The sequence below is a fragment of the Chiloscyllium plagiosum genome, chromosome 22 (assembly GCF_004010195.1).
Source record: "Chiloscyllium plagiosum isolate BGI_BamShark_2017 chromosome 22, ASM401019v2, whole genome shotgun sequence".
NCBI classification, from domain to species: domain Eukaryota; kingdom Metazoa; phylum Chordata; class Chondrichthyes; order Orectolobiformes; family Hemiscylliidae; genus Chiloscyllium; species Chiloscyllium plagiosum.
Window position 1 is genome coordinate 35,211,123 of NC_057731.1, and position 21,334 is coordinate 35,232,456.

The window sequence follows — 21,334 nt, forward strand, 5'->3', positions numbered from 1 at the left end:
TTGTGTTCTTGATTTGTCTCCTTATCCAAGGAAGAATGTTCTTGTTATTAGGGAGGAGAAATGAAAGTTTGCCAGACTGATTCCTAGGATATTGAGAGTGTGTTGCTGGAAAAGCACAGCAGGTCAGTCCGCATCTGAGAAGCAAGAGAATCGACGTTTCAGGCACAAGCACTTCTTCAACAATTCCTGATGAAAGACTTATGCCCGAAACGTTGTTTCTCCTGCTCCTCAGATGCTGCCTGATGTGTTTTTCCAGCATCACACTCTCAACTCTAATCTCCAGCATCTGCAGTCCTCACTTTCTCCTGATTCTGAGGATGACAGGATACAAATATAAGGAAAGACCAGGTGGTTTAGGACTACATTCATTTAAGTTTAGAAGAATGAGGGAACCTATAAAATTCCAACAGGATTATACTAGACTAGATCAGACTGGACTAGACTAGACTAGACAAGACTAAACTAGACAGGATAAACACTGGAAGGAAGTTCCTGATAATTAGGAAGTGCTGAGCCAAGGGTCGCAGTTTAGGACATTTAAACAGAATAGAGGAGAATTTATTTCACCCAAAGAGTGTTAGAACATAAAACATAGAAAAATACAGCACAGAACAGGCCCTTCGGCCCTCGATGTTGCACCAATCTGTGTTGAGCCTGTCATAGAATTCTGTCATAGAAAGTAATCGACACAAAAATGTTAAATGTTTTCAAGAAGTTCTTGGAGCAAAAGGGATCAGAGAATAATAGGAGAAAGCAGGAATAAGGAATTGAGTTGGATAATCAATCATTGTCTGGGTAGTGCAGGCTCCCAGGACAGACTGGCCTGTTCTTGCTCTGATTCTCTACGTTTCTATGTAATGCCAACAGATTATGGGAGTTTCAAATTTTAGCTTGGCATATTTTAACAGTGCAGGCAAATGACATTCAAAAATAAACTGACGGACATTGTGAATGTTCCACATAACAATCACGCTTAATGCACCGTACATTTGTAGGAACTTCAGACTGACTGTGAGCTTTCAAGCCGCGGAGGCTGCATCAAAAAAATTGTTAATCCTAACAGTGTGATGAAGATCCTGGAAGAATCCAGCATTGTAAAAGTATTTTCAAGGTACTGCACTCCAATGTTGCAAACAAAATAATTCTGTTAGAAAAAGGATGTTAAATGAGGTTGACATTATTTCCCAATTTCCTCTGAGAAAGAAGTGCAACTTCTGAGGCACAGACAGACTTTTAAACAATGCCATTAATCCACTTGGCATGGATATTGTAGAAAACAAATATCTGTGATGCCTAAGAGCTTTCTATGTTGCCTCTTCCATAACTTCCTATACTTCATCCTCTTCCTAACAGGAATAGAGAGTTTCCCATTGTGAAAATTATGTCCCTCCTCTAATAGGAAATGCCAGGGAACATTCTCAACTGGTCTGCATGAGAGCAAATGCTTAAAAATGCTCAAGAATTTCAACTATATCTAGAACAAAGCAGCCCACATGATCAGCAGCCAATCGACCACTTAAGACATTCACTTCCTCCCTCACTAATACACAGTGACAGCAATGTGTTCGAGGTAAAGGAATGTCACCACCTGCAATTCCCCCTCCTGAAGTTACATACCATTCTGACTAGATGCTGTACGTGCCTAAACACTATCACTATTGGTAACCCCATGTCATTCTCAAGGTCATTCACCACCTTGATCTCAAGGTCACTCACAACCTCACTCTCAAGGTCACTCACAACCTCATTCTCAAGGTCACTCACAACCTCGTTCTCAAGGTCACTCACAACCTCATTCTCAAGGTCACTCACAACCTCATTCTCAAGGTCACTCACCAGCTCATTCTCAAGGTCATTCACTACCTCGTTCTCAAGACAAGTTAGAAATAGGCAATAAATGCTGCCTTATTCGTGATGACATAGCATGCAAGTGAATAAAAAGGATCTTCAGAGCAGTTCCAAGATAAGCAGCAATCAAATAACATTGTCTGTGAGTTACAGACAAAACCTGCAATGACTCCTCAGTGTGGGATCAGCCTCCACAAAGTTGATAATACAGGAATATTTTGCTTCAAATATTTAGGAAGATTTTCCATTGTGGCTCTCTAAAATGTCAAGGTCTTTTTATATTTCAAGTTATCTGCCTACCAAATGAAGAGGCAACAAATAATCCCAGCTAGCGCACAACATCAAACAAATATCTCTGCCTCCAAAGTCCAAGATAAAACATAATGGAAAAGATCCCAAGGTATGCCTGAACATACCACTGAACAGTTAATATAATAAAAGGTAAAGCATAATGTGGGCAGAATCTTACAGGAGCCTGAGAGAGACAGGCTGTGGTGAGGTTTGTGGCAGAATCAGAGAAATCCAGTGAGGACCATCTTCATATGGAAAGCGACCTGTAACTACCAGGTCATTGAGGTGAGTTTCTCACTAGGCAGTAATCAGTTATACATTAAAGGGAGATTTTTACTTGTTAAATGCCTAATTAACAGCACAGCACATCTCATTAATATTCTGCTGCCTCGCTTACCAAATCAGTCAAACAAATGAGACATGAACAGCTCTCAATATGGAAGCCAGAGTAAATATGTGCATTATCAGCTCACTGCTGGCTGCGAGGAGCCTTCATCTCGCTCACTGAGCATCTCAGATCATAGTCCGTGGTTACCAACTCCATGTAACACTCCTCCATGGGCACTGGCATCTGGGATTTTCTAACCCCTCATTACATTGTGGATCCAACTGGAGGATACTTAGGTAACACGGACCTGCATTGCAGGACAGACCAGCAACAAGTATTGAAAAGCTGCTGCAAGGACACACTACACAGAGGGATAACACCCCACCTCACAGACTGGACCAGGTTACATTGTGGGGGCTGCTCACTTCGTATCCCCTCACTTAGCGCCCACTTGCATGCCCACAGCACCTGTGCCTTGTCTTTGCCATGCCATGCTGTGCCTGTTAGCACATTGGTGCTTCTGCCAGAGGCTATAGGCTTTTGATAAGCTGAGCTGCTTCAGGCTCTACAAGGCAGACAGGACCTGATTAATACCTAGTCCTAGTCAATGAGAGCTGCGTGCTACAAGCCATCATGGAATATAGAACAGTCGTTGGTCATGCTGCCAACATTTGGGTTTGTATTGTGAGGGTGAACTTTTGGGTTTGTTTATGCTTATGCTGGTTGTAAGTAAAATCTTGATCAGGAGTATTACCAGGGTCTGAGCAACATGAGCTACAGTGAGATTTGTGGCAGAATCAGAGATGATGTCAGTTAAGGGGAATTATCATTTGGTACATGCCTTATTAGCTGTGCAATTCATCTCATCAATAGTCAGCTTCTTACCTCACCAAGTGCACCGAAGGAACAACAGTACAGGAATTCTCGACATGGAAATCTGAGCTAGTACCGAGAGACTTCAACTCAATGCTAGCTGCAACCAGCCTCCATTTTGCTCAGCTCCAAACAGCATCTCAGGGCACAAACCATAGGCACCAGTGCACACAGGCTTTGCCCACAGAGATTGGCATTCGATATTTCTATGATCCGACTTACTTGCAGGATGTTTAGGAAGCACAGATATCACCCCCCAGGCTTCCAATCAGGATGTCCTCAGTCGTGGGTCATGCCTCTCCAGTCAAGGGAGGGGAATACGGACAGTAATGTGGCTCCATAGCAGCCAGTCTAGGCTGTCGAACTGATACAGCTGGGAGGTGTGCTGGCATTAATCAGTGCTCTGTTCATGTTTGGGCCAGGGCTCTCCAGTTAGGGTGCTGAGGGAATGGTGGACAATCAGTCCATCGAATCTGTCCCGGGAAACTGAGGGAAAGGGCAATGGGGGGAGGCGTGGGCAAGGGGCTATCTGAAGCAGGAAGGAGACTCAAGAACCTATGCTTCAATCTAGGGGCTGTGAGCTGAGGGGAGGTGGCAATGACTATGATGAAGAGGGGCAACAGTATTTATAAGGGAGGGGATACAGAAATGCGTGGGTGGGAAGAGAGTTATGTGAAAGGAGAGGTTTCATCCATAGTCAGGAGTACCCTGGCTTCAAGGCAGGTCAGTTTGTGCCCACACATAGTAATCCCATATGACAGGAGCTGCAGGAGAAGGAGGGTGGAGTAAATGGGTTGTATAGGGACCCTGCAAAGGTGTAAAGCCTGGGCGGGGGGTGGTTTGGGGAAAAGGGTTGTGGATGTTCAGGGCCTTGCTGACAGGTAGAGACTGGAATCCACTGGCCAAGGTGTGTTCACTATCACCCCCCATCAAATTGAGACTCAGAAGTGCCAAAGGGAAGGAGCATGGCTGTGACAATACCAGGAGCTGAGGAGCTTTAAACAGAAACAGCACACGCCTTTCAGGAACCCCAGGGTCTACTGGAGCTGGGTCTCTGGGGCAGACAGCCAGACTTGCACTGCTGCAGTTCATGGGCAATGAGGGCCCTTGTGTCCTGTATTCCTGTCTGCTGCTCCTGTTCCTCCCTGTTAATGTGGACCAGCACCTCAGGCTCCTCTCCTCTTATGCATAGGGCTGAGCAGGTGCCCGATCTTTGGCAGTCCTCCAAGTGCCAGCGTCTGGGCTCTCTCTGGCTTGGCCAGCTGCAGAGCTGTTGCAATAAAGTGCTCACCAGACTGTGGTTCCCATTCAGGTGTCAGTATCTGGTGGGATGCGGGAGGAGCCTTTGCTAATGTTCCTTCAAAGTCTCCCTGTCCTCTAAGGCTGAAGAAGTGATTTCTACCAAGGTGGTGGACCTCCCAGTGGTACTGCGAGATACAAGAGAGAGAAGAAGTCACAGCTGTTGGTTAGAAGTGATACTGGCAGAAACAGACATTGACAGAGACTGACACTGGCTGTAATGAATGGTTGGCTGTTCATGAATTTCTCAGAATGCCTTCTGGCATTTTTCTGATCCTTTCTGGTGAGGGTGAGCAATCTCTCCCAGAGAGGTGGCGCAGACTAATATTGGGCCCTATATCTGCCCTATTGTGGAATGGGAGAAAAGATGGATACTGGTTGGCATATCTGATGCTTGCGCTGTCAAATGTTGATGACATTTCCCAAGCAAATAAGTCGGCAGCTCAGAGATAATGCAAGTGGTTTCAGGGGAGTGAGAGCAAATGAAGGAAGATGTTGCCAATGATAGTAAGAGCGGAAGATGATGAGCCTTGGTGGAAGGTGATTGCATGAACAGAAATAGAGTGACTGTGCAATAGCACAGAGAACAGTGTGGCACTTACCCTGGCATAGAAGAGAAGGTCATTAACCTTCTCACCAACTGCTGGCCATTCCTCTAGATAGCTGAGATTTCACTCACCTCAACCCAGTGGTGACCCCGGATCATGCTGCCAATGCCAGAGGAACTTCCTCTGCTGGTCATCCAGGAAGAGCACTCCCCTCCTTTGCACTAGTCCCTCCACCAGCCCTTCTAGATCTTGTTAAAAATTGTGTGGCTCTAACCTCCCAATCTCGGACAACCTCAAAACTTGTCTGAGGACAACCTTGGAATGCCAGGGGTCGCCTGGGCACTCAACTGCATTTTTAAATAAAAAAAGCAGTGACAGGAACACTGCCCTTTCAGCAGGCATCTGTTCAGTGACTTGTTCAGGAACAGCTCATGGTGAGGTAGGGATAGAACCAGATGAGAGGGATCAAGTAGTGACAGGGTGGGTAATTAATGAGATAAGTTTGGTAAGATGTGGCAAGAAATCTCACTAGGTCTCATTGTTAAAAATCCCTGCAAAACACCCAAGTAACTGGCAGTTAGCCAAAAACCAAGTAAGATTTAGCCTCTCCAGTTTGGAATTGTCTCACCATTTGTCTGTATGCAATGTTCCCCTAATGGACAATGACAGGCTGTGGATCGCCAGCAGGTGTTAGAAATGGAACAACAGTGACTTAGAGAGGAGTTTAGATGGGACATGACTAAGGATGGGCAAACTGTGTGCAGCCTGGTGCTTAAACAATGACCAGGGTGAGACAATAAGGGGTTATCTGTGGGAAGAAGTGTCAGCCATGTTGACTATATGTGTGGCGCTAGAACAGCACAGCGGGTCAGGCAGCATCCGAAGAGCAGGACAGTCGACATTTCAGGCATTCCTGATGAAGGGCTTATGCCTGAATCATCAATTCACCTGCTCCTCGGATGATGCCTGACCTGCTGTGCTTTTCCAGAGCCACACTCTTCGACTCTGACTCTCCAGCATCTGCAGTCCTTGCTTTGTCCATGTTGGCTGTATGCATTGAGCAGTGTGGCTTTGTATCTGCTGTACCATTATGCTGCCAGTGAAGGACAGCGTCAGAATGTCAATTCTTGCCCCATTTCACATGGCCTTTTAAAAATGGCAGGAGCCAGGCTGCTGAGATCTGCCGAGTGCCTAGTTGCTCAGGGATGGTAAGGTTGTGCTAGAGTTGGATGTGAGGGATGCCTTCGGACTGGGCAAATAGTTGATGGGACAAGTTTGGTCAGATTGATGAGAAATCTCATTGGGCTCCATGGCAAGAATCCCTCCAAAAACTCAACACAACTCGCACTTAGCCAAAAAAAAATCGACTTCAGCACATGGAGTCCACGTTTTTTGTTTTGCATTCATCAGGACTGAAATGGAGTTCTTTTTTGACCCCTTGTTAAACCTTCCTTTGACCATCTGATTCGCAGTATAGGGCAGCCTTCAAACAAGCCTTGCAAATCCTACCTAGTTGTTACAATTGGGAATCAGTGGATAAAGTGAACTTGTGCCAGTGGACTAGTAATGTCAAAACCTGTGAATACGGGTTATACTCCACTGAATGTTAGTATACCAATTGGAGAGGTGCAATATCAGCAGTTGTTTTCTCAGTACAGTCAGACATTTGACAGCAATTGTTAAAATAACATGTATATTGTGACAATATAACTTTCTGCAAATAACATATAAGCCTTCATTCTTAAACAAAATCCACCTCCTGTTCAACACAGTCAATGTGAAACCAAATGAGTTCTTTGTCTGACAGTTCAGCTTTGAGAGGAACTTTTAAAAACTTTGGGACAAAGTCGTAAAACATAACAGGTCAAAAGAGCCACTTGAGTCAGATTTTTGGATTGACCTCACCTGCCCAATGAGCAGCTCAAACTTTCAGGCCATAGGTGTTAAAGTATGAAATTGTATAAAAGTTGCCAGTGAAGAGAGACTTGGATTTTGTTATGGCAAAAACTTTCTGGTACTAAAGGGATCATTTTAACTTTGATCGATGGTCATGTTGAATTATCTACCTCCATCCAAAAATCCTTTCCATTGAAGTTAGTGTAAAAAAAGGTTAGGATGGATAACAGCCTATTTTGAATTACTCTTTTTACATTACCATCCACAGTTAAAGAGGCCCTCTAGAATAGAATAGACCAGAAAGTGCTGGAGAAACTCAGCAGGTCTGGTAGCAGCTATAAAGAGAAAAACAAAGTTAACTTTCCAAGATCAATATGGCTCTTCTTTTCCAAGTTACTCGCAGCCATTGTGTTATAAGCATTTCAAACCACTTTCCTCCAGAGAACAATAATGGAAGAAAAGCAAAGACAAAATAACTGAATATAATTGAATTACTCAGTCTGTACGCTGAAATCATAGTTACACCAATTTAAGGAGATAAATTCTACTTTTTAATTTATGTTTTTGATGACAATAAAGCAACAGTTGCTAAATATGTACTTTAAATAGGACATTTGTTAAGAAATAGTCCATTTGAAGAGTTTCTTTTTACCTTTATCGTTATGTATTCAATGATATTAATTTCAAGTCTTTTTGCCATTTTTACCAAAGCCAATGCTTTTTGCCTCCTTAAATTATCTATGTTTGAAGACTGGTTAATAACTTCTAGTCTGTTCATATGACCCTGCTCGTGCGTTGTAATATAAATAGCAGAAAGTCAAATGTCCAGAGTGAAGCAAAGCACTTTCAAATCTTTGAAATATGCCAAAAGCAATAGTTTGGTCAACTACCAGGTGCTTTTTCATCTGGCTGGCGGTGTTACTGTCGTACTCTGTAAGTAAGCACTTTTTACGTAGCTTTAAAATGTATGAGTGCTATTTTTTGATGAAAGTAGAAGCACAAAAACAGTAGTCGCAGGAACTGGTTTTCTGGATGCACTACACCAGGTCTAAAATTGTTACACATAACTTTCCAGTTTCAATGGTATCGTTAAAGCTGTGCACATTGTAAAACTTAATTTATCCACTCACTAAAAAAGCCATTGATGAAACATTTCTTCCATTATGCGTTTTTTTTTCTCCCACCACCAACTCCCCACCCCTCCCCCCTAAATTAATTACTGCGCACATTCCCTGGCCTGTTTCCTCTTGATTTCTCTGCTCAGTAAACTCCTATTCTTTCCATTAGGCCTCTGGATTGCAAGATATTGTTTACTTGCAATGGGCAAATGATGTCATGCTGCTTTAATAGTTCCTGCATACAGCCTATTCCCATATACTTTTTTATAGCAGTAATAAAATCAATGTTGTGGAGGCAAGCTTTACTAGAATCAGCTGAAATAAATTCACAGTAATTGCTCAATGTATATAAAGGCATTGCAAATAATTTATTTCTCCTTTAATTAAAATGGTTTGTCTTAAAGGGGCATTGTCCGTACTGAGACTTTGTTTACAAATATGTTGTTGAATCATTGATAAACACAACGGTGTAATTGCCGACACAGTGATGTCATTATGTTATTACATCAATTGTTCCATCTCACCGTGAAGACATTTAAACTGTAAATGGAGAAATCTACACTGCTGTCTTTTAAACACTAGTCAATGTAATTTAGACTAGAGTATGAATCTACTTTAAATAGCAAAGTTTTCTCAGTGGAATGTTCCAGAGACTTAACTTGTCTGGAAGTTTCCAAGTCACACATTTCAAAGTTATGAATGCCCCTTTGTACGTTGCAGTAGATTCATGTATAACATTTTTTTCTCTCCACAGAAAGTCTGCAGTGACAATGGTGAGTGTTCCTTTCCTAAAAAAACTAACATATATAGTGTATATTTAACATTAAAGTTCTGTTTAATGAATTGATTGACAATGAACCTGTGCAATGCACATTGTTTGGATAATACTTGCATTGAGATATAAAGTAGAAATGCAAAGTATGTATAGATGGGAATTTTTACAGCAATTTAATAGAGTTTTAAATGGGTCAACATAACAGGTCTGGAGTTGAATATTTTGCCATTTTCTGACTGATAAGTTTTCAAAAGTAATTCACTCTTCCAGTTAGTAGCTGAAAGAATAACAAAACAAGATTTTACAATTTAAGACTTTAGCTGTAACAAAAGGCAAGACGCCTTACTGACTAAATGATATTATCTCAGGCAATTTATATTTCAACCCATAAAACAGAGTGTTTCCTTTTTACTATTATCTCAAACAAAAAGGAACTTCACAGACATTCTATATACTGTCCTTTAAGTAGACATTTAATTTACTCAGAATCAGTCTAAGGATATTACTGCATAGAGTCATACATCATGGAACAGATTCTTCAGTCAAGCAGTCAATGTCAAACATCATCACAAATGTATCCAAATGTCTTTTAAATGTTGTAACTGTACCCACAACCATCCCTTCCTCAGGAAGATCATTCCACACATGAACCATCCTGTGTGTAAAACTTTTGCCCCTCATGTCTTTTTTTAAAATCTCTCTCCTCTCTAACCTTTAAAATGTGCTGCCTAGTCTTGGAATCCCTCTTAACTCCTAAGAGGTTACTTCTATTGTTTTGCTTTCTCTGCTTAAATTGAAGTTGTCTTTCTTTCCTTTAGACATTCTTCAACTCGCATAAGCAACTTATGAGATTTTTCATTATTACAAGCTTGAATGTTTTTATTGTTAATATATCCTTCATCTTTACAATGTTACTTTGGGTATTTCTATCCTTCAACTTTTGCATCACATGTGCCATCTTCTGATAATCATTGGTCTTAGACAGATAAATTTGTCTCTTTGTTCCAGTGTGACACTATCCACATCAATCTTCACCCTAGTTTCTTCTAAAGGATTCCTTCTAACTACCATTGTTTTCATGACTTGGTGCCCATACTCAATCCATGTTCTAAAATTCCACAAATTCTACTTGATCCATGATATTTTGTCCGGCCTCATTTTTCTATTTTTGTAGTGCTCTAATTTAGAACTTACTGGGTTTTAAAAAGAGAATTGAAGGACTTGTTTTCCCAACACATGGCTCTGCTTGGCCAACAGGAAGTAGCTAGCAGAGTTTCTGATGAATGGCGCAGTTTCAACATCAGTGAACAATGCTCTAATTCTTCATCTGTGCTACTAGTCCAGATGTTCTGAAGACCATATTACAGCTCACTAAACTGAAATTGCCAACCATAATGTTTCTCAGTGAGCACAAAGCATAAATCAACAGCCTTACATAAGCCAACATTTAAAATATGCTTTTTGAGATATGTATGACTCTGACTAAAATGTCTCTATTCTTCGTTGTTCTGAGAAAGTGCTCAAAGAACTTTTCTTTCAACGGATGCATTACATATGGTGATAACAATCCTTCCACAATGCTAATAGAAACAAAACAGCTGCAGATGCTGGAATCCAATATAGGCAAGCAGGAGGCTGGAAGAACACAGCAAGCCAGGCAGCATCAAGAGGTGCAAAAGTCAACCCTTCAAGGAAGGTTACACTGGAAACGTTGACTTCTCCACCTCCTGATGCTGCCTGGCTTGCTGTGCTCTTCCAGCCTTATGCTTATCCACAAGGCAAAGAGACAGGGAATTCCAAGGTATTGATTCAACCATTAACAAGAGATGGTACAAAATATCCAAGTCAGGATTATACGGGAGGAACCTGATGATGTTCGATTAACATTGCTGCTCTTATTCCTTTTGGTAGTAAAGTCACAGGGTAGGCATATCTCTATCATGGTGCTGATAAGTTCAACCCCAGACTGAGCATCAGTAAGCAGGCTATTGGTGCATAGCTGTTGATGTGGTTTTCTCGCTGTTTATTTATTATGGTTACTGTGACACATTCTCAATTCCAATTTATTATTCAATGGTGCTTCTTCCACCAAGCAATAATACCTCCATTTGTTTAAAATTTATAATCACGGGGAATGGAAATATCTGGAACCACAACAGGTTGATATAATACATGCCTTGTCCTGTACACAAATACACTTTAGATTAGATTCCCTACAGTGTGGAAACAGGCCCTTTGGCCCAACAAGTCCACACCAACCCTCTGAAGAGTAATACACCCAGACCCATTTCCCTCTGACTAATGCACCTAGCACTATGGGCAATTTAGCATGGCTAATTCACCTGACCTGCACATCTTTAGAATGTGAAAGGAAACCGGAGCACCCGGAGGAAACCCACACAGACACAGGGAGAATGTGCAAACTCTACACAGACAGTCGCCGAGGCTGGAATTGAACCCGGGTCCATGGCACTGTGAGGCAGCAGTGCTAACCACTGAGCCACCATGCTGTGCCATTGGGTTATTCATATTGATTTTATGCACAGTGCATTAGGCAGTCTGTTGTGAGAAGTGGACATAACATTTCAATTAGTGTGATTCAGTTCAACAATAAATACAAGCTTGTTGTATGGATTCAATTACTTAATGATAGGTCTATTTTCAGAGCAGCTAATAACATAACCTACCAAATTAGGGAGGTTTTATAAAGAGAGAAAGTGGAAGAAAGGAGTAAGAGATTAGGTTACGCTTAGTTGGGAATGGCAGACAGACTATCCAGACTGTTCCACTGATCAGAAATGAATCCTTCCAGTTGCTAACAAATAACTTGAAACAGCTTCAAATGAGGAGACTTGTGTTCAAGTCCTACCCACTCTCGAGGTATGTAAAAACATCCCCAAACAAGTTGGTTCGAATATATCTCAAACAAGGTGGACTTCACATTGAACGGACTTCAGTCACATCCTGACTAAAAGTTCCAGAAATAAGAGGACCTTAGAAATATGATTGTGCCAATAAATGAGAGGACTGGGGCTGGTTTGTGACAGTGTTGACCCAAGCAAATCGGAATCTTGGTTTCTTCTCAATTTGGCAGGAGTCAAATGTACAGCCAGTACTACCTATGCAATTGGAGTTGTGTATCTTTCGGGGAATGAGAATTGGGGCATTTCTGATGCTACTTAAATATAGACTTAAAGGAGAAGCAAAGACAAGAGGGAGGCATTTGTTCATGGAGAAATAGGTTTTTAGAGGACACCATAAAATTGGAATCTGACTTGGATTCCTTGGTGCAGGCAAGAGCATGAGGGTGAAATTCCACTTTGAACGAAGCCCTGTAGGTCCCACCTCCATGAATAATGAGAAGACCTCTAAGAAGAGGTTAGCCCTCAGGACATGGCTACAATGCCAAAAGTGGTTCAGTGATCTCACTGGAGTTGTTTACGTAAAAATTAGTGCTCTCTTACCATCTGCTCAAACTTCCCAGTATACACACGGCACAGCTCTCCCCTTCACTTTCCACACCACACCTTTATGCCACACCATGTAGGAGCTTATGGTATTGAGGGCGATGTATTAAATTGGATTGAAGATTGGTTAAAATACAGAAGACAGAGAGTGGGATTAATGGGGTCTTTTTCAGGTTGGAAAGATGTAACTAGTGGAATCCCACAAGGACCAGTTCTAGGACCTCAATTATTAATGACCTGGAAAATAGTGAAGTATAATATGTATCGAGACATGCTAATTACATAAAAATAGGTATAAGGGCAGATAGAATATAAGGAAACTGCAAAGGAATATAGATAGGTTCAGAAAGTGGACAAAAGCTTGAGAGATGGAGTTTAATGTGAGAAACAATGAGTTCATGCAGTTTGTTAGGAAGATTCAAAAGGCCGACTATTATTTACATGGAAGACTCCAAAAACATACAGCTCAATAGGGTCTGGGTGTCCTTGTGCATGAAACAAAATAAAAGTTAGCTGCAGATGTTATGTAAATTACTTTGTAAGTAATTTAAAGAGGCGTATAGAATTTTGTTCTTTATTGCTGTGGAGTTGGAATTTGAAAGCAGTCTTGTTAACACTATACAGGGTGTTGGTGAGGCCGCACCTGGAATACTGCATACAGTTTTGGTCCTCAGATTTTGAAAAGGTTATACTAGAGACAGTTCAAATGTGAGTCATTAACCTGATTCATGGAATGAACTGTAGATACTAATGATTTAGCTGAGGCAACTAAATGTGATATCTCTAAGTTTGCAGACGACACAAAGATGTCAGAGAAGATGAACTGTGAGGAGAATGTAGAATTGCTTCAGTGCGATTTGGACAAGTTGAGTGAATAAGCAAATGGATGGCAGATGAAATGTAATGTGGATACGTGTGAGATTATCTTCTTTGGTAGCAAAGATGGAAAGGTGGATTATTATCTGAATGGCGATAGATTGAGAAAGGGGGAAGTGCAATGAGAATTGGGTGTCCTTGCGCAGTAGTCACTGAAAGTAAAAATGCAGATGTGCTGACGAAGCAAAATGGTATGTTGGCCTTTACAGTGAGAGGATTTGAGGACAGCAGCAAAGATGTCTTGCTATTTTCGTACAGGACGTTGGTGAGACCACACCTGGCATATGTGTGCAGTTTTGGTCCATTTATCAGAAGAAGGATGTTCTGGCTATGGAGGGAGTGCAACAAAGATTTACCAGATTGATGCCTGGAATAGCAGGACTGACCTATGGAGAAAGCCTGGATTTGTTCGGCCTGTATTCACTGGAGTTTAGACTAGACAGAGTAAATGCAGGAAGGATATTTTTATAACCAGAGAGATCAGAATCATGGGACACGGTCTCAGTATATGAGGTAGGCCAGTTAGGACTAAAATGAAAAGAACTTTCACTGGAGAGTGGTGAGTCTTTTGTATTTCTCCTCCACAGGAAGCAGGTGAGACTGAAACATTGAATATTTTCAATAAGGAGTTAGATGTATTTCTTAGGGCTAAAGAGATCAAAGGGTGTAGAGAGTAAGCAGAAACAGAGGACTGAATAGGATGATCAGCTATGACTATCTAGAATGGCAAATGGCCTCAAAGAATCGAATGGCCTATGTTTCTGTGTTTCTATAAAGAGATTGATTTATTAAGGACAGCTAAACATTTTAGGCAGTTATTGATCAGAGTTTGGAAAGAAAGAAATCTTATTGAAATATACAAGATTCCGAGAGGGCTTGACAGGCTGGATGTTAGAATGTTGGTTCCACTGGTGGAGAAATCTAGAACTAGGGGACATAGTTATAGAAAAAGAGGAGACACTAAGACACAAATTAATTTTGTCTCACAGGGTGTAATGAATGGTTGGAATTCCCTGCCTCAGAGAATTGTGAAAGCCAGATAACTAAATATTGAAAGAGGCGTTAGACAGATTTTATTTTTGAAATCTCAGGAGTTAATTACTGGCATAAAAGAGGAATTTAGGCCTGAAGGAGATCATTGAATGTCAGGGCAGGTTCAAGGAGAAAAATATCCCATGCCTGCTCCAAATTTGCTATGTTGTTACGTGCACTCAGCTGTTTCTTGATATCACGTGAAATGGACTGAATTCACCAGTTTCCTCATTTCCCCACTTCACCAGTTTCCTCATTTCCTCCTCCCCCTCACCCCAGTTACAAACTTCCAGCTCAGCACCGTCCCCATGAACTGTCCTACAGGCCTATCTTCTTTTCCACCTGTCCACTCCACCCTCCTCTCTGACCTACTCTGCCAGTATTCCTGATGAAGGACTTTTGCCCGAAACGTCGATTTTACTGCTCCTCGGATATTGCCTGAACTGCTGTGCTTTTCCTGCACCACTCTACTCCTGAATTGGTTGAAGATTGGCAGCTGTAATGCTGCGGAACCTCAGGAAGGGGCTGAGACTGGTTACCTATTTCTGTGTGTAGTTCCTACAGGGGATGCTGGAGAAATCCCAGGAGAATGGGCTTCATTGTTTTAGAGAGACAGCTGCAGTTAATCCGCAAGATGGTAGCATTCCATGCTCACCTTTTTTTGATTCCACTAATATCCTTGTTAATCCTAACTATAGTAAATCAGGACCCTTCCAGCTCCTAAATTGTGATAACTGAGGATGTACTTTGTGGGAATACTGGGATAGGCAGATGAGCTTACAACCTATGGACCAAAAGCTTGCACAAGGTTGATTCATCATGCTATTGGCTAACTGTTAGGTACAGATAGCATTGATTTATTGTTAAAGTAGTGAAGTGAGAATAAGATCCATAATACTGTATTGAAGTTAATCAGATGGCAGCAGCATTAGTCCTCTCTGAATTTAAACATGTGGGTTATCTTTCTGGAGGGAGATAGTGCACACTTCATTATGGGTATGTAAATGTATAACCCATATATCTCTTATAAGATTGATTTAGATACTATTACATGGGGGAATGACTTTCTGTGTGTGTTGGACACTGAGAAAATAAACAAGAACCCTCGACAAAATCTTATGCACTTGAAATATTGTTGCAGCATGGGACCATTTCCAGGGCCTGCTGTCAACCTATCAATTCCTACCAAACGTTGACCAAGTTGGAGGCTGTCTCCAGGTCTGTCTTCCAGTTAGGGACAGTGGGTCAATCGCTGAGGCGGCAAACCCAATCAGATGGTCCGCACCTTTGGAAAGACAGCACACCCCACATCCAAATAAAGAGATACCACTGCAGAATGGGCACTGTGAGGGCATCTCCATCTTGAAGGTCAAGTGAAAAGGTTGGAATTTTATCCAAATAAACCCTGGCCACATTAGCAAGGCTATGGTGGAGGAGGAGTCTCTGCATAGGATGCATATGGTCGCAGCTGTGGCACGCTGAGCTTTGAGGTACCACTGGGGGGAAGGTTACATAGAAAAAGGCCTCATGCGTTTCTCTGACCAGCCACTGGAAAGCTGCTTCAAATATGTAGGAGCTACAGGGTTGGTCAGCACTTCCAGGAGCCTAACAGCCATTGGAAAAATAGTTGCCTCTGGCAGGTAGCCACAGCAAGTTATGGGGTCATTGCTGCTGGGTGCTCCCTACAGGAAGGGCAGTCATTACTGGATAGGTAGGCACTGCCGCTTGGGAAGCCACTTTGTTACAGTGGGTAGTCACTGATGGGTGCGTAGAAAGTGAGGTCTGCAGATGCTGGAGATCAGAGCTGAAAATGTGTTGCTGGAAAAGCGCAGCAGGTCAGGCAGCATCCTGATGGGTGGGTAGCCAATCTGCGCCAGTGAGTAGCACTGATGGGTGGTTAACCATTTTATGCCAGTGGGTAGGCATTGATGGGTGGGTAGCCAATTTGTGCCAGTGGGTAGGCACTGATGGGTGGGTAGCCAATTTGTGCCAGTGGGTAGGCACTGATGGGGTGAGTAGCAGATGACAATGATGGAAAAATAGGCTGGAAGCAGAAATGTCTTGTCATGCTTTCAAACTCAAAATCCGCACATTATCACTGTCAAACCCCTAGCAATAAATCAGAGTGACAATGGACAGTGTACCAAAAGCTAGGATTGAATGTTTCCTACTACCTTGTTAGACTATCAAATATTATTTCTTTTAGTTTAGATTTAAATTTAATATAAAATGTCATAAACAATAAACACACTTCTAACTTTGTTGCTTTGGATCTAGTGACATTTAGGCCATGTGTATGTATTTTCCGTGATGGTGCCTATGAACGTGAGGACGTGTAATCGATCTGCATTCAAACAGTGAGAGGGAGGGCAGTGAAATTGTGCTCTATGTAGACAGTGCATCACTTCCATTAAAGGGACCAATGCATTCAAGCCTACTGCATAAAACAAAAAATTAATTGTAGGGCAATCTGAAATTGTCCAGTTTAGGTCATTGGATTAACAGTTCAGTTTCAGCTCCATTTCCAAATCAAATACAAATTCTTAATCAGTTAATTTTCTGCTTAACGGGCTGCAGTAGTTTTTCCTAATAAAAAATAATCACAGAGAAGTAATGAGCCTCGGTTCAATCTTCAGTCGAAGTTGGCTGAATTAGCCAATCTCAGCTGGGTAAACAATAAAATTGAAATAATTGACCCAGTGTCCTTGGGCTTTGGAAAGGAAAAAAAATTTCAATTCCTGCATATAATCGAGCCCTTTTTTGGGGGGAAATTATGTACATGCGAACATCAAGTAATGGTAGGATTAGGGACAGCTGTGGTTTCCTCTGATTGAATAATCTATCAATACTAACTGCTGAAGCTATTTTGGCCAAGGCAGCAGATAGTTTCTGGAACAATTGGAATTATAAAACCAACCGGAATCACTTTCCTCAGAAAAACAGCATAAAAACCTGAAAATCAAATGTTAGAAATTTTCATCAGGCGAAGTGGGCCCAGAGTAAAGTTTTGAAACAAATTTTTGACGCTTTCAAATGCAAGACCAATGCTTAGCTTTATTGATCTCAAAGAAAATCTTCTCTGCAATTTCTAAGTTTATGAAGGAAAGTTTCTTAAAAATATTACAAATACTTTTTTTGGAAATTTTCCAGGATAAAATTAATCAATATCGTTGGCCATTTACTGCCAGGAAACTGTAACAGAACAAGGCAGAAATAGGTTTTCATTACCTTGCTAATTATTGATATGCCTGAACTCACAACATTGCAATGATACTATTTAAATGTGATCCAATCCTAGGGGAAGATCCTGCAGGATTTGACGAGGACAATTATCCTCCTTGGTTAGAAAATTCCTACGATAATAATGGTTTGTGAACAATGCTTTTTATACTTATTAATTTATCTTCTTGCAATTGAGTGTCCATTGTGAAATGGTCTACGTGATAGATAATTCAAGTACTTCAATTAAATGTAAGCAGATTTAATATTATGTTAAAAAGCTGCAAATTAAGCATACTTTATGTGTCTCATTTTATTTATTACTGTAGATAAGTTGCCAAAACCAACATCAGCATGTAAGCCATGAACTTTCACACTGTTTTCATTGAGTCTGCAGGAAAAACAAACTGAGGCAGTATCTTAAAGGCCTGCACATTAGATGGAAGTCTCTTATGATTATCTGCGCGGAAATCAGCACTTCTTCTTAGCCACCAGCCATTTGGCTAAATAACAAGCTAGCATAAATTGTAATGGTTTCTGTGGCTTTGTCATACTGCATTACCACATTGATCCATACGTGTCAAAGTGGTAATGCAGTATGACAAAGCCACAGAAACCATGTGCAATCACTGGAGTGTCGGAGGTTGAGGAGTGAACCTCACAGAGGTTTATAAAATCATGAGGTTCATGGATAGGGTAAATAGACAAGATCTTTTCTGTGAGGTCGAGGAGTCCAGAACTAGAGGGCATAGGTTTAGGGTGAGAGGGGAAAGATATAAAAGAGACCTAAGGGGCAACTTTCTCACACAGAGGGTGGTGCGTGTGTGGAATGGGCTGCCAGAGGAAGTGGTGGAGGCTGGTACAATTATAACATTTAAAAGGCATCTGGATGGGTATATGAATAGGAAGGGTTTGGAGGGATATGAGCTAGTGCTGGCTGGGACTAGATTGGGTTGGGATATCTGGTCGGCATGGATGAGTTGGACTGAAGGGTCTGTTGCCATGCTGTACATCTCTATGACTCTCTATGACTCTAAGTTATTGCAACTGGGAGCAACATTTTGAAGCATTTTACTTGTATTCAGGATTGGACTTCTAACTGAGCTGATTTTGAGATCACTGGGACAATTGAACTCCATCTATTTATATTTGAGGTATCTGGAGACCAGGCACACATTTCCATTGGGCACACCCTTGCCACAGCCACAGCAGAGGAACAAGAGGTGTTGCAGGAAAGGAGAATGAGCTAGCTTTAAAGGAGGGTGAGCATCATCGTATATTAGCCCCTATCACTTCCACCAAAGCTCCCCTCCACTCCCAACAACTCCATGAGAGCTTGTTAAAGAGAAATATTTAAGAGAATATAGGAACTTCTACCACATGCTTCCTGAGGGTCTGCTGTCACAGTTATCCAGTCCACCTGAACACAGTCCACAGTCCACCTGGTTCTAAGTCGATCAATAATGGGAACTGCACTCTACATGTATGATCTGGGACAGTCACAGTCTTTGTCAGGTAACTAGCCTCCTTTGAAGGACAATTGTGGTACTTAACTGATTTGGTATCAGAGGTAGTTAGGCCACCAGTTTTAACATTATTATCTGTCCAAACATCACATTGTAATAAATGACACCCACAGTGCTCTATGATATTAAGTGACATCCACATTCCTCTGTATTGAGCCTCCTAAACATTCAGTATTTGAATTCCATGAACTGACAAATTGCATGTGGCATCTTAAGCAGCTGGAGATGTTCAAAATTCATTTGTCCTTCAGAATTCTGTCCTCCCTGAGTACCCAAGGAAAGGAGTCATATCCAAGAATGCCTTGATAGTAACAAAATGTAGTCGAAGAACATAGTGCTGGAAAAGCACAGCAGGTCAGGCAGCATCCAAGGAGCAGGAGAGTCAATGTTTCAAGCATAACCCTCTCTTGAATGGTTAATGATCTCACTAAATGTCAACAAAGCAGTGGTGTTGTACACTAAAAAATATGACAATGCGTCTATCAGAGTAGCATCAAGGGACAAATCAGTACCGAAAGAGAATTTGACCTGAAAATCTTCAACATCAAAAATATGCTGAGCTTGGCTATTATTGCAGAGGTTTCTTTGGAGGCAGAGGTATATGAAGGACAGCATCACCATAAAGATCACTCAAGGACTCTTCATTAACTATTTCAAGAAGCATCCAAGCAAAACTGATAACTGGAGGTATTTATTATGTTTCACACTGTCTACCTTTACCACTGTCAAGCTTGGTCCAGCTACAGAACCTTCAAGTCAAATTTGTTACCCATCTTGGAACATGACAACAACAGGCAATTCTGCTGCTGCATGAACAATAAATTAGGATAAAATAAGAGGACCATTTCTCCATAGCTTTAATACAATGCCTTTCTTTGACATGTTATGGTGCTTCTGCTTAGCTGCAAGCTCAGGTCCAACGTTACAAGAGATGCGTGGCTGCTGTGCTATTAATGCATGATGGAACAGTTTTGGCAGTTCTTTTATGGGAGCTTGATGTGAGAAGAGCCACAATTGGCTATGTCGCTGAAGCTTGTAGATCAGGACCAGGGAAACTTGCCATTTATTGCTAACCTGAGAGACTGAGTTCAGCCAGGTGATTCTAGCTACTGATCTATTGGACTCTTAGTCACTGGTCATAAAAAGAGTTTATCAAATAATGGTTATTGAAGGAAGAAAGAACTTGCATTGATATAGTGTCTTCTCTGGTCATTCCAAAGTCCTTCATAATGGATGGATAACTTTTGAAATGTATTGCCTCTTTGTACAACATGACTTGGGAGTGCTCGTGTTGAACTTGGGTGGAAAAAGTTAAAAATCACACAATACCAGGTTATAGTCCAGCAGGTTTATTTTGAAGCACTAGCTAGTCCGTAGCTACCTGATGAAGGAGCAGTGCTCCAAAAGCTTGTACTTCCAAATAAACCTGTTGGACAATAACCTGGTCTTGTGCGATTTTTAATTTTACACAACATAGCAGCCAATTCACCCACAACAAGGTCTCACAAACAGCAATGAGATAAACAACCAGATAATCTGATTGTGATGTGGATTGGAGGATAAATGTTGTGCAGCATAACAAAGGAAACTTCCATGCCCTCAAGACATGTCTTGGGATCTTTCACACCTGCCTGAGAGAAAAGGCACAATCTTGAGGTAGCCCCTTGTCCAAGAGAGTGACCTGTCTCAGTGTGGTGCTGAATTGTGTACATAGTGGATTCAAATATATAATATGAAATTTGAACCCATTACTTCATTATTTATAAACAGGATCCAAGGTTAGCAATTCAATTGTGAAAGCTCTGAGAGAAAACAATTAGCATCTCGGTTGGCAAGGTTTATAAGGTACAGCCTTTTGCCTCTCATATTGTAATTTGTGTTTATGTGGAGATGGCATTGGCTGCACCATGTTTGCTTCTTAAGTGGGAGTTGATTGTGAATTCGATGGAAATTTCCACATGCATTACACTTGTCAAATATCTTTCCTCTTAGTTCAGTTCTAGATTTCACAGCTCCCCGAAACCATGGGCAGCCAACACCTCAGCCTCTGCTGAGAAAGTAGCACATCCTCAAATCACTTTCAATCACTTTTTCTGTCCAAGATCACTGGGTATATCTAACTTCATTCCCCCATCCAAACACACGAATGTACACATCTTCTTGAATGAATGCATCTAAGCTAGTTGTTGGAAATGAAAAGATGTCAGGGATAAGACTGGGAGAGCTATGGCAATGTAA

General features: G+C 41.4%; 1 protein-coding gene across 2 annotated transcripts in view; it reads left to right on the top strand.

Moving 5' to 3' along the window:
* Positions 1–7,881: 7,881 nt before the first annotated feature.
* The window catches only part of LOC122561198 (hyaluronan-binding protein 2-like), a 47,296-nt gene continuing 33,843 nt past the window's right edge, over positions 7,882–21,334 (top strand). For both annotated transcript variants that reach the window (XM_043712767.1, XM_043712768.1), the window contains exons 1-3: positions 7,882–8,016; positions 8,956–8,974; positions 17,650–17,718. In XM_043712767.1, coding sequence (XP_043568702.1) covers positions 7,945–8,016; positions 8,956–8,974; positions 17,650–17,718 — 160 coding nt within the window. In that variant the 5' untranslated portion in view covers positions 7,882–7,944. The remainder of the gene's footprint in view (positions 8,017–8,955; positions 8,975–17,649; positions 17,719–21,334) is intronic.